Genomic DNA, 13,198 nt, shown 5'->3' with positions numbered 1-13,198 from the left:
ACTATTCTTGAACTTCTTGTCACAATTTCGTTTCCTTGTTACCATTCGCTTTTAATTCGTCGTACCCAAGCTTCGGGGACGAAGCTTCTTTGAAGGGGGAGAGGATGTGACACCCCAAAAATCCACATTTCAATCCATGAATTAATTGAGTAATTAATTCTAATTCTTTTGAGGAATTGATTCCTAAAATCCTGATTTTTAATACTCAAGGACTAGTATTTGACTAGTCAATCTTTAAGTTGTGTTGTACCTTGTGCTTTGAGAGGAGTTCCCTTGTTCCTTACACTTTCTAAAGCTTAGTAAGGGTATCCTTGTCTTTTCATCAAGAGTTAGTATTGTAACCTAAACCTAGAAGACTTCTTCATTTCATTCCTTACAATCCTTAGAAAATATCTCCATCTTCTCTCTAGAAAAGAAGAGTAGCTTATTCTTCAAGCCAAGTTGAGACCCTTGTCAAGATTCCAAGTTTTGCTTCCAAGATTCAACCTTTCACCTATTTGGGCATCTAGGAGGGTAAGATCTAAGCTTGTCTAGTCTTTTTGGTTCCATCTTAGTTGTTTGTTTCTTAAAGGTAGGATCTTTATGATCTTTTGGTTTGATCTTGAAGTGGGTTTGAGAAGTAAGCTTTGTGGGGAGCTTGTTGTGGTGTAAAGTGAAGTCTTTTGGTCTACAAGAGGTAACTCATGCTCTACAAAACCTATTTTGCTTACCTATATGTGATTTCTTGGATTCTACTTGTTCTTTGCTATGAAATGTGAGGGTTTATGCATTTATCTTGTGATATTGCATATCTAGAGCTTGTGTTTAGGGTTCCTTTGTGCCATTGCTTGGCATTTTCTATGGTTCAAGTCATTTTGTTGTATTTGGTGAGATTTGGCATGTTTTGCTTGTCTTTTCATCAAGAGTTAGTATTCATACCTTCGTTGTAATCCATTGCTTGACTCGTGTGAGTTGTTGTGCGTGTGTGGCTTTACCTGGATTGCACGATTAGTGGTATGGGACGCTAGTCACCAAGGTATTGCAGCGGTCCTCGTGGTGGCCGTGACATGATAATGGAGTTGTGTTCCTTCGAGAAAGGTTCACGTGATTGGGGGATAACATGTGTTATCCGGGCATGTGTGCCATGTGTGTGTACGGTACCTCGTGTACTATGAAATTGGTGGTCTTATAGGCGGGTTGTTGGTGGGGGACGACGGTCCCGGTGGAATAAGGTTGGACTTGGCTGTACAAGGGTCCTGGAGGTAATGGTGGAAGAAGGTATAAGGTTGGGGGTAGCCATAAGGTTGGAACAGGGCATAAGGAAGGCATATCAACTCGTGATGGGTGATGTCGCGAGGGCTTGTGTAGCCATTGTGGTGAGTTCTCTTTCTTGTGACGTGTGTAGTCACAAGGGCATGTGTTGTCATGGGTGAGTTGTATTTCCTTCGTGTTGTGGTAACCTTTGTGGTTTGGGATGTGTTCTCGGTGTTATCTTTGAGAGTGATGAGTCTTGTGTTGTCTTTCGATCTTGGCTTTTAACTTATATACTTATGTATTCCGTTTCGAAAATGGTTTTCTATCTTATATCTACCTATATATGATACTTAACGGTATTGGTGGGTTACCAGCATTATCGCTGACCGGGCGTCGTCCCATGTGTATCTTTGTATCTTTCAGGTGATGTTTAGACGAGCGCGATGTCTAGAGCCTGGTAGCTTAGCACCTTTATCTTGTGGTTTTTGTGGCCTGTGCGCCCAATGTAGTTAGATTGATGTATTGGGATATTTTTATACACTTGCAGATTGTTCGCCGTAGCGTTACCGGGTTTGGTAGACGTGGCATAACACCCCGTTGGATTTCTTTTATCCAGTTTCCGTTTTTATCTTCCGTTGTGTTAGTTTTGTTGTTTAATCTGCATGTGTTAGGGATTTTATATCTTTCAAGTTTCTATTCTCTCCAAGTTTGCACCATTATTAATTCTCTCAACAGTTCCGGATCGTCTTGAACGAGAGCTGAGTCAAAAACTATAGGTCCTGCACTTCCTTCGGCTGCAGATTGACTCAAGAGCTTCGTTGTAGATCATTAGAAACTTGCACATCAACTCCTACAAATTCCATTCTTGTTGTATCGTCAACACCTTCGACCAACATGTTCGGTTCGACATATTTGAGTAGAACAATGGTCATAGCCGTACTGATGGCTTCTTGATCTCTTCCTGACCGATTGCTTGATCCCATTCGATTACTTGAGGCTGAGATTGCTTTGCTGCTTCTCAATCTTGAGCTCTGTGGTGTTTTTGAACTTGTGGAACTGCCACCTTCTTATCCTTTTCTCTGGCTTAATCTTTTCCCAAAATTCGGGCTAAACTTTCTAAAGAGTACTCTGTAGATTCCAATATTTTTGTGCTTTCTCATTGGGATTGTCTTCTTTCTTAGGAGTTCTCCAATGATGAGACCATATCCAACATTTTGATAAAAACGATCCACCACAGCGGGTTTGTTCATTGGTTTGGCAGCTTGTACAAATATAACCATCTTCCTGTAGATAAATTTCACCCATTTGAATTTTATTACTTTCATAATGCCGTCCACTACAAGAAAAATCGCGAATCGCGACGGAAAAATTCTGTCCCGAATGGGCAATATTCCGTCGTGAATCGCGTTTCGCGACGGAATGGCGATGAAATTTATTCCGTCGTCTATCACCTCGTCGTATTTTGATAGAAGACGGAATAATTCCGTCGCAACTTTTGGCGACGGACTTAGCGACGGAATATTTCCGTTGCCATTTGGCAACGGAAGTATTCCGTCACCCATTTCGTAACGGAACTGTTTCCGTCGCAAATCCGTCGTTATTTCTGAACCGAATATTCCGTCGCCATATTATCTTTTCCGTCGCCAATAATGTCGCTCATTTCGCAACGAAAATGTTTCTCGTCGTAATTCCGTCGCATCATTTGCAACAAATATTTCGTCACGATTCCGTCGCGTTTTTGAATTATTTTAAAATAAAATTGTGATTTTAAATAGTAATGAATGTTTTTAAAATATCTTATTTGCCTATATCTCAATTATAGCAATTAAACACCTTAGGCTGGGAAAAAAGCAACATAGAGACGACGATAATGCTTTATTATTTAAAATTTCAAAACTAAAATGAAAGGTTTAACAGGATGCATCATTAGTCTCTCTAACGGCTAACTACAATAATCATGTACACATGATTTTCAAATACTTCTATATGATGGTTCCACTGGGAATCAATGCATCCTTGATGATTGTGACGATTCCACTTTCAATGAAATATCCTTCAGTTTCCCTAGCTGCTTCTTGAACATTTTCACTGTTAATGATCTGAAACAATCAAGAGTAAAGTCGTGCACAGGAAGATTGAGCACACTAGTTCACTAGATTAATGGCCAAATTTTTAAAAGCAAAAAGAGGAGAAGAGCAGAAAACTATCTGATATCGAACCTTCACATCATTCTTGTCAATGATTGCTCTTTTGATGTGTGAATTCCTGCCAATTCCAATTGGGACACTTCCCTTTGCAGCCAGAAGCCTCCTGTCAGCATCCGTTTGAAGCAAGAAACCAAAGGATGTGAAAATGGCTATAAATTGCTAAAGGAAGAAAGAAGCATAACAACAACAAAGAGTATGATATCCATTAGATCATGAACTAATAAAATATCGCATCCTGCCCAAAAGCCAATTTTAGCCCAATGGGAATGCAAATTCATTCAGTATCTACATAGATGATTACCTCATAGTAAACTGCTCCCATCAATAATGTATCTTCTATAATTGCTCCCTCCGATATGCATGATCTAAGTCCAACCACAGAATGGTGAATTTTACAGTTCTGCACCAAACAACACACTTGTGAAGACAGACCATATAGGTTTCATAGTACTGTGTAGAGTAAGGTTAGTCATGATGTACTGAAACAGAATCCAATAAAAAAAAAAGTGAACTCTCAAATCAAAATAGTTTTAAGCCTCTCAGAAAAAGTAGACGCATAACACTATGATGTGCAAGGACACAAATTATGATGCTCTTTCTTTTCCTGGTGGGCAAACTAGACCAGTATAAGGTTGCACCAAACAAATTATAATATGTAAGGATTTACAACCAAAGTTCAATTCACTTACCTTGATTACACAACTTTCACCAATAACGATGTCTGTGACATCAACATCAAGCATTTTAGAAGGAGATAAATCTCGAGGTTGAGTGTAAATGGGAGCTGATCGGTCATAGAAGCTTCAAGAAGGCATTGAAGACTGTCAGTGCTTTAAATTAAAGCAGCACAATCAAGAAATTAGTCTACAATAGTTACCTGAAATCTGGCAAAGGCTTCTTTGTGATTCCCAAATTGGCATTATAGAAGGCTTCAATTGTACCAAACAAATAAGCTTGCACCTGTACAAATACACAGTGAGACTTCACATAGAGTTACTGATTGATGCGCTGGCATTCATGGGCAAATTTCATCTGCCTATTGCACTAAAACTTCTATAAAGGTATGTTGCAGTGTATTTTGAGAAGTCTCATATTAGAATACGGATGGCAAAAAGAATTTTAGGAGGGAAGACACATACTCTCAATCCAATTACTGTACTGCACTGTCAGCTCTAATAAATTGGTGAGTGAAGCAATTCAATAGATAGAATTCAAATGCGGAGGCTCAAATAAACAACAGAAACAAATGGGGTGTTATGCCACCCCCGGGCAACCAACCAAGCCCAAACGCACAGGCTACAAAGGTTACTATATAATACCCAAGTCACAATATTCCATTATTCGAATCAACAGTTCAAGTTCTAAACTAAACAATCTATACCAAATAAAAACCAAGGCTACTAATCACTAACCATTCATCACCATTATTATTATTCAATCATCAACTACTAATAACTATCATCACCATGTTATCTTCACCAACATCCATCCATAACATCATCAATCCATAACTCTTGTATCAACATAATATTCAATCATCATCAACAACTACCTCGTGATATCCATATTATACATCATCCAATAAACCCAGTTAATACTAATTACCATTTTAATCCTTAATCTCCATTAGTCCACTAAAACATCATTAATTACCTAATCACCATCATTTGTCAATAATGCTCAATAATCACACCTTAATCAATATCATTATCAAATTAGCTTCCTCATCAACATAGCATAATCCAACTTCCCACAAACAACTGGCGGATATTCTGACTAAGCCACTAGATGCAAATCGTTTTGAAATTCTCAGGTCTGCTCTGGGAATTTGCAGAATTGACTAATAAAGCAGATGGTCAGTCAGAGAGGAGTGAAGGTTTTCTTATACGGGTCAGTCTTATGGTTCGACTTCCTTTTAAGACTCCTCTCTATTTTGTTAAGTGGTTTCTATAACCGAATATATCTTAAAGATATCTTAAAAGATCCTAATCTTTTTTTCGAAATTCAAATTTCCTTGGGTTCCGTTTCCTTCCTAAAAAGAAGCTGTACCGTTGTGTCAATCAATCGCGTCTGTATGCTATTTGACTAGCCACATTAATTAGGGTTCATCACCCTTAAGTCTATTTGTTACCGGGCCAAGGAGAAAAATATCTACGAGTATCTCAGCACTCAAACTTCCTCTCTCTCTGCATCCTTGCCTTCCTTGATTTGCTCTTCTCCTCTCACAAAAATCTCCAATGGCGGACCCAGTAAGAAATATCATCATCAAACTCGGAAGCAAGACACATTCTCCAGAGGTGGCTTTTAAGCATATTCAGACGCTATTGCAGTTTGCTATGAAGAAGAAAATCAAGCTTGATCCTCTGCTTCATGATGAGATATTGGTGACTGTTATGACGAACTACCCAGAGTTTTATGTTGAATGGTCTGAAGACGATGCAACTGAACTGCTGATGATGGTTTCTGAAGCCAGTGATGAGGTTTCTCCAGTATCTATTCCAGAACCCTCGGATGGAAATCAGACCAGGGCTTTTCTTCGACATTTTGCACAACGAGCCCTAGAATCTGCTGAGGTCTCTCGACGGCGAGCAGAGTCGCAACCCTAGAATCTGCTGATTGTGTGAAAAATGATGTCTTGCATGTGTCTAATGAGAAAGAAAAATCATCTTATGAGCCCAATAATCTGAGTTTAGTTGTATTCTCCTCTGATAATATTGTTCTGCCTCCTGTTGAGATTGTCGTTTATCCCAAAGAAATTTGCCCTGCTGATGATCCTTCTGATTTACCTGCTAATGTTGAGTCTATTGACCTCTCAAGCCCCCATAAGTCTGAGAAAACAGGTGGAATCCCAGTCTACACTGCCACATCGTTAGGTGAAAGTCTGGAGCATGTGCGACATTTTGCTGGCCTACCGTCTGCTTCGATTCCTCAACCGTATCAAGTGATTCACCCATCTGAATCCTCCAGCGAAGATGATAAGATTCTGGCTGAAGTTTATGGGTCTCAAGCACCTCCATCTGACATTCCCACCATTGAGGCCACTGTTCATCCTGACTCTAAAAAATTTAAAATACGAGAGGTTACTAATCTGCTTAGTGGCTCTTCTGCTCAAGTATCTGATTCCAGTCATTCTGTGACTCCTGTTCAATCCCCAACCAAAGAAACGAGAAAGTCTAAAAGGAAGAATGTTCCTGTGAAAGTTGTTGTTGAGACAGGTGATGACAGTGCTGATGCAGATCAGCCTGAGAAGAAAAGGAAGTTTAGTGTAACAGTCAAATCTGAAGCTAATCCACCTATCCAACAAGTTTTCAAGACACTGCGATCTTCTGTTAAACAAAAGGGCCCTACGGCTGTTCAACCCGCTGCTGTACCTATATCATCTATCAGAAAGAGACCATCCACACGTTCCAGAGGTCGAAGCATAACTCCTGAAGTTCAACCTATTGAAGGATCTGACAATCTCTTTACAAGCCTCAGTTTGTATCTCCTGTTGCTCAGGACAAATGGTCTACTATGGTCAGAATATAGCTTATTGTTCAACGATCTGTGGATGAGAACCAGCTGAACTCCGTATGTGATATTCTGCCTCTGCTGAATGAAGTAGGATTGCTGAAGACTGTCACTGCCATCTGCCCATACTCAAAGCTCCTCACGTATGAATTCTATTGTAATCTCAATGACGAGATTGACATTTTAACCGGGCAACGACCAATGCAGATTTTCATCAGAGGGAAGTGGTACATTTTTGGGCCTGGCATGATCAATGAATACTATGGGCTGACTGCTGTGCAAGAAGAGGCAATCACAGACTGGAACTTGGTTGCCAAAACTCTTACGGGTGGACAAATTGAAGCCTGGCCTACGGGTGACAAGGATTATCTGCAGAGCTCTCAACTCACATCCAGATATGTTATTCTGCATCGCTTGGCCCTTCACAACTGGCTCCCATCAGCTCATTTCCACACGGATGGCAAGCATCTGGCAGGTTTCTTGTTTCGAATTGGGGCAAAGATGCCGATTGATATGGGAAACTGGATTTACCACCACATCCTCACCATGATTCACCCACGAGAGCAGAAGGTAAGGCTACCCTTCCCGAATCTGATTTATGGCATTCTTACAACTTAGGGTCTTGAGCCTATGCCGAGTGAAGTAATCAGTCCAACTCTGCTCTATAATGTTGATAAGCGTCTTCTGACTGGAGATCACATTCGCGATGTTATTCCGGTGACTGCCCCCTCCAATTCTGAACATGATACTGTGGCTGATGACTCGCCCTATGCAAAGGATCTTCATCTCTCCATTCAGTTGAAAGTAAGGGTCTCTGATCTTGAGACAGTTCACAGCATTATTGCTAAACAACTGACAGGGGCGCGTTGATTGCTATAACCTGCAAGCGCACAGAGTCAATCACAGTATAAATTCCTGGAGTATTCCAGGGTCAATCCCACGAAGAACACTATTAACTGTTATCTTTAATAATCAAATTGTTGATAAGGAAAATCTCAAATAAATATAATTAATGTGATTAAAAATAATATATATTAACTTAATGAAAAGAAAATTTCAATTGAGAGAAGACTAGGGATTTGGGGTTCACCGTTTAGATAATTAACTAACTCTCCTAAGTATTAATTCTTATGACTATAGTGATGATTGCTTCAAATATATCCTAATACTCCGTCGAGCTACTAGGTTGTATCCAATTAACTGTGATCATCCGTCGATATCTCACTGATAAACATTATTTATATAAATATTTTAAATAAACTTTGCTATAATTAATAAGTCAATATTTATTTTATGTTACATTTTTTCTTATTATTAGTTAGTTTTTAGTAATTGGGCTTTGTTGAGTAATTGAATTGTTAATATGTTATTTTTTGATAAAGCCCAGTCCATAGTCCAATTTGCAAAGCCATTTAGTTTGTTCTCTTCTCTGCCGGTCAACACTCAACATAAGAAAACTAGCGAGAGAGGCGCAGGTGCGGAGAAGCAAGAATCCGACGGCATAGCGATCTTCAATAAACCTAGTCTTGAACGATCCGATTGAAGCGTTAACCAATATAATCGGAGCAATTTTGGTGAGATAGTCGGAGGAAACCGTTGATCCGGAACAATATAAATGGAGAGCAAAGTCTATCATTGAGGATCATCAGTATCACCCCAGAGCAATTCTGGAGGCGATCCACAATAGAATCCTGGTCAGCAACAAATTCCGTTTGGTGGCTTCAGCAGATTCCTTCGGCGGTGGAAATCTCCAGCAATCATAAATCAATTTGGCAGCTACAATTCTATTTTGAGGCATAGTAATTCATTCGGCAATTTCTTTCTTTCTTTCATAGCAATTCAATTTTATTTCTTTCACTTTATTCTTTTTGTTTTTATTAATCTATATAATTTACTAGGTGAAAGAATGATACTGTGTATGCTTCTTTTTAATTTCAATATGTTTGCTATATTGTCCTTCTAGAAACGTGAATGATTTTACCATGAAACTTTTGCAGTAGTTCGAGTTTTAATATTGTCAATTGCTTATGTTTTATCTTATGATTCGAATTGACATTATTTAAGTTGAATTTGATCAATTTAGCTTGAGTTAATATAGCTTTTATTCCCTAGCTATTTCGTTTCGTAGTTAATTTATTATTTTTCATGCCTTTATTTTCGCCTGCGTTTTCATTTAGTTTAATCCATTTTGATGGTCAATTCTATTTTTTTGACTTTGGATTATTATATTTTCTTAAGTTGTTTTCATCTGGTTTAATTTACTGCGATTGAAACTTTCTTTAAATTCTTTAAGATTATTGCTTCCCATTATATATAGCAAGTTATTAAATTGCATCGTACAATCCCCTGGGGGATCGACCCTTGCTAAAGCACACTATCTTTACAATGACTCGTGCACTTGCGAGAACATTAAAAATTGTCCATCAATTTTGACGCCGTTGTCGGGGAATTGTTTAACTTGCAATTTAATTTTCTGTTCTTTTTTTTTTCTTTCCGTAATTGCTTGATTTTTTTTTCCTATCCCTTCATTATTGTCATCTCTTTCATTTTTTTAATCTTGCGTTTTATTGAATTCATTCGTCCAATTAAAAATTGCTTTATACTTGTTTTTACTTTCTTGCTATTCTCTTTATTTTTCCCGTTCCTAAATTGCTTGATTTTTTTAATTCTATCTCTTTATTATTATTGTCGTTTGTTTAATTTTTTTAATCTTGTTATTTATTTAATTCATTAGTGCATTTAGAAACTGCTTTATATTTGTTTTTGCTTTTGCTATTCTCTTTATTTAATTTTCTCATTTCTTAACTGCTTGATTCTTTAATGCTATCTCTTTCTTATTATTTTGTTTGTTTTTCCTTTTTAAGCTTGCTCATTTATTTAATTCTTATAATGATGATTTCGTACAAGAAAATTCAATTAATGTTTCTAATCAAAGACATGTGCATGACCCGTTTTATAATTCTTATAACTCGGGTTGGGAAAATCACCCGAATTTTCCTGGGAATAATCAAAATGATTTTGAGCCAAATTATTCCAATTTTCATTGTGATTATAATCAAAATGATTTTTGACCAAACCATTTTAATTTTTCTTGGGATGATAATCAACATGATTATCAATCAAGTCATCCTAATTTTTGGGATAATAATCAAAATGATTTTCAAGCAAATCATCCCAATTTTTATTCTGATTATTATCAAAATGATTTTCAATCAGTTGAGTCACCCCAACCTGAAAAACCATCTTTAGAGGATTCCTTGAATGATTATATACAGGCTTGTAATAGGCGGCAAGAAGCAAATGATCTACGATTTCAAAAGCAACAAGAAGAACATGATCAATGGTTCCAAAAGCAACAAGAAGAACATGATCAATGGTTGCAGATGCAACAAGAAGCTTATGAGCCCCAAGAAATAGATGAACAACGATTTGAAGAAAATGAGGCTTGCTTTAAAAGAATAGAAGCACATTTAGAGCAAATTGCTAAATTTGTGCAAGGGCACGTACCAGGTAAGTTACCTAGTCAACCTGAAGAAGCTCTGAATGCTGAAAACACGTTAAAAGATAATATCACTTCTAAACAAACTGAAATAATTGAAAAATTGCATAATGTTGTTGATGATATTATTGTAGAAAATGATGAGCCTCAGTTGCATAAATTTGATAATCCTTATGTGCCCCCAGTTCCTTTTCCAAATAGGCTCAAAAGTTATGTGGCTGAAACTGTAAGTGAAGTGCTACAAAAAAATTTGCCCCAAATCCCTTTTGATGATGCTCAAACAGATAAATTTACCAAAAATGTGCTTGATGAAACTGCTGAGTTTTTAATTTTTATATCTATGAATTTTTCTGATAGAGCTAACCAAGTTATTGCAGTTAAGGGGTTGAATTTTGCTGATGATGGTAAGTTGGAGTTTGATAAAATTCAAAAAGAAAGTCTTTTTAATGGCGTTGATAAATCAGTTTCTTCTTGTTATTCACAAATTGCAGGGCCAACTAAGAATTTTACAAAAACAAAATCTAATAAAGGATGACTCTCTTTGTCTTCTTTTCTTTCCTCTCACAACATTGGGGACAATGTTGAAAATAAGTGTGGGGAAGGGGTTCTACCCACAAATCGTAAAAAATTAAAAAAATTCAAACTTTTGAATTTTCTTATGTATATTTTCTTAAACCTTTTTATTTTAAAATTTTAGCATTAGTTTGAGCTTTATCCATAAGTCTTTTAAATATTCGGTGATAAAAATAATGCATGTTTTTGTCAACTCTTAGTGTGTATATTGCTTTTGACTAGTTGTTAATTTCTTTATATTTTGAATAACTTCGTCAAAAATAAAAAAATCAAAAAAATCAAAAAACGAAAAAAAAAAATAGAATTTGAAAATCACAAATACCTTTGTGTTCTATACAATTTCTTTAGTAGTTTATATGTGTCTTTCACCTTATATTACCTTTATCAAATTCTTAAACAATTCTTGAGTGCTATAAATTGTGGTGTAGTGTGTTGGTTCAAGGATCATGTATGGCATAAGTGAGGTGAAAAATCTTTTAAAAAAGATTTGAAAAATATGAAAAAAAAAATAAAAATGAGTGTATTATTTATTTATTTATTTTGTTTGCAATAAAGTAAGAGATTCTACTCCGCTGAATCAGCCACCTATACACATGTACCATAAATAAATAAATAAGTGTCGTGGTCTGTTTTATGAGTACACACAAAATTGAAAACCCAAACAAGTCTGGCGTAAAATGGCGAGGTTTTTGGGGAAATTTTCTTTGGAAAAAAAATCAAAAACGAAAAAATAATGAGTGAATTTTAGAAGAGACGAGCAATTGCATTTCAATTTTAATAAATGCCTTGATCCTTATTTCCTTCATGTTTTGCACCTGCACACTGATAGAACATTTCTGAATTTGATTTAGGTTGAATTTGGTGAAATTTTCATATTTTTCTATTGAGTTTTTGTATAGTTCATATAAGGGATGTCAGCACACGAACACACATTTTATATTTATGTTAGTTGTTAAAGTTTTTAATTTTTAGTCAAATGTTTTATACATTCTTTGAGTTGGCACTAACTTTGCATTGGTAGCAATTAATTTGAAAGTCACTTCGGGTAAAAAGCTCAGTTTAATGTTTGGTTTTATTTTTAATTTCTTTTGTTTCTTTTTAATAATGTTTTTGCTTGAGGACAAGCAAATAAATAAGTGTGGGGAAATTTGATAAACATTATTTATATAAATATTTTAAATAAACTTTGCTATAATTAATAAGTCAATATTTAGTTTATGTTACATTTTTTCTTATTATTAGTTAGTTTTTAGTAATTGGGCTTTGTTGAGTAATTGAATTGTTAATATGTTATTTCTTGATCAAGCCCAGTCCATAGTCCAATTTGCAGAGCCATTTAGTTTGTTCTCTTCTCTGCCGGTCAACACTCAACATAAGAAAACTAGCGAGAGAGGCACAGGTGCGGAGAAGCAAGAATCCGACGGCATAGCGATCTTCAATAAACCCAGTCTTGAACGATCCGATTGAAGCGTTAACCAATATAATCGGAGCAATTTTGGTGAGATAGTCGGAGGAAACCGTTGATCCGGAACAATATAAATGAAGAGCAAAGTCTATCATTGAGGATCATCAATATCACCCCGGAGCAATTCTGGAGACGATCCACAATAGAATCCTGGTCAGCAACAAATTCCGTTCGGTGACTTCAGCAGATTCCTTCGGCGGTGGAAATCTCCAGCAATCATAAATCAATTTGGCAACTACAATTCTATTTTGAGGCATAGTAATTCATTCGGCAATTTCTTTCTTTCTTTCATAGCAATTCAATTTTATTTCTTTCACTTTATTCTTTTTGTTTTTATTAATCTATATAATTTACTAGGTGAAAGAATGATACTGTGTATGCTTCTTTTTAATTTCAATATGTTTATATTGTCCTTCTAGAAACGTGAATGATTTTACCATGAAACTTTTGCAGTAGTTCGAGTTTTAATATTGTCAATTGCTTATGTTTTATCTTATGATTCGAATTGACATTATTTAAGTTGAATTTGATCAATTTAGCTTGAGTTAATATAGCTTTTATTCCCTAGCTGTTTCGTTTCGTAGTTAATTTATTATTTTTCATGCCTTTATTTTCGCCTGCGTTTTCATTTAGTTTAATCCATTTTGATGGTCAATTCTATTTTTTCGACTTTTGATTATTATATTTTCCTAAGTTGTTTTCATCTGGTTT

General features: G+C 36.2%; 1 protein-coding gene across 1 annotated transcript; it reads right to left on the bottom strand.

Moving 5' to 3' along the window:
• Positions 1-3,714: 3,714 nt before the first annotated feature.
• LOC109157327 (glucose-1-phosphate adenylyltransferase small subunit, chloroplastic/amyloplastic-like) lies at positions 3,715-4,929 on the bottom strand. Its single transcript, XM_019305225.1, has 4 exons — positions 4,906-4,929; positions 4,318-4,400; positions 4,130-4,241; positions 3,715-3,840 (listed from the first exon to the last, which is right to left on the bottom strand). The coding sequence occupies exons 1-4, from the start codon at positions 4,927-4,929 to the stop codon at positions 3,715-3,717; spliced, it is 345 nt and encodes a 114-aa protein (XP_019160770.1).
• Positions 4,930-13,198: the final 8,269 nt, after the last annotated feature.

The sequence above is a fragment of the Ipomoea nil genome, unplaced genomic scaffold (assembly GCF_001879475.1).
Source record: "Ipomoea nil cultivar Tokyo-kokei standard unplaced genomic scaffold, Asagao_1.1 scaffold2779, whole genome shotgun sequence".
NCBI classification, from domain to species: domain Eukaryota; kingdom Viridiplantae; phylum Streptophyta; class Magnoliopsida; order Solanales; family Convolvulaceae; genus Ipomoea; species Ipomoea nil.
The sequence above is the reverse complement of the archived record's forward strand: the minus strand, read 5'-3'. Positions and strand labels throughout refer to the sequence as shown.

Bases quoted from the DNA above. Each gene is read 5' to 3' on its own strand.
- LOC109157327 (XM_019305225.1), bottom strand. From the start codon at position 4,929: ATGGATGTTGGTGAAGATAACATG. The intron at 4,401-4,905 runs GTGATGATAGTT...GTATTTGTACAG, and splicing joins ATGTTGGTGAAGATAACATG to GTGCAAGCTTATTTGTTTGG. The intron at 3,841-4,129 runs GTAAGTGAATTG...TGTTTGGTGCAG, and splicing joins GTGAAAGTTGTGTAATCAAG to AACTGTAAAATTCACCATTC.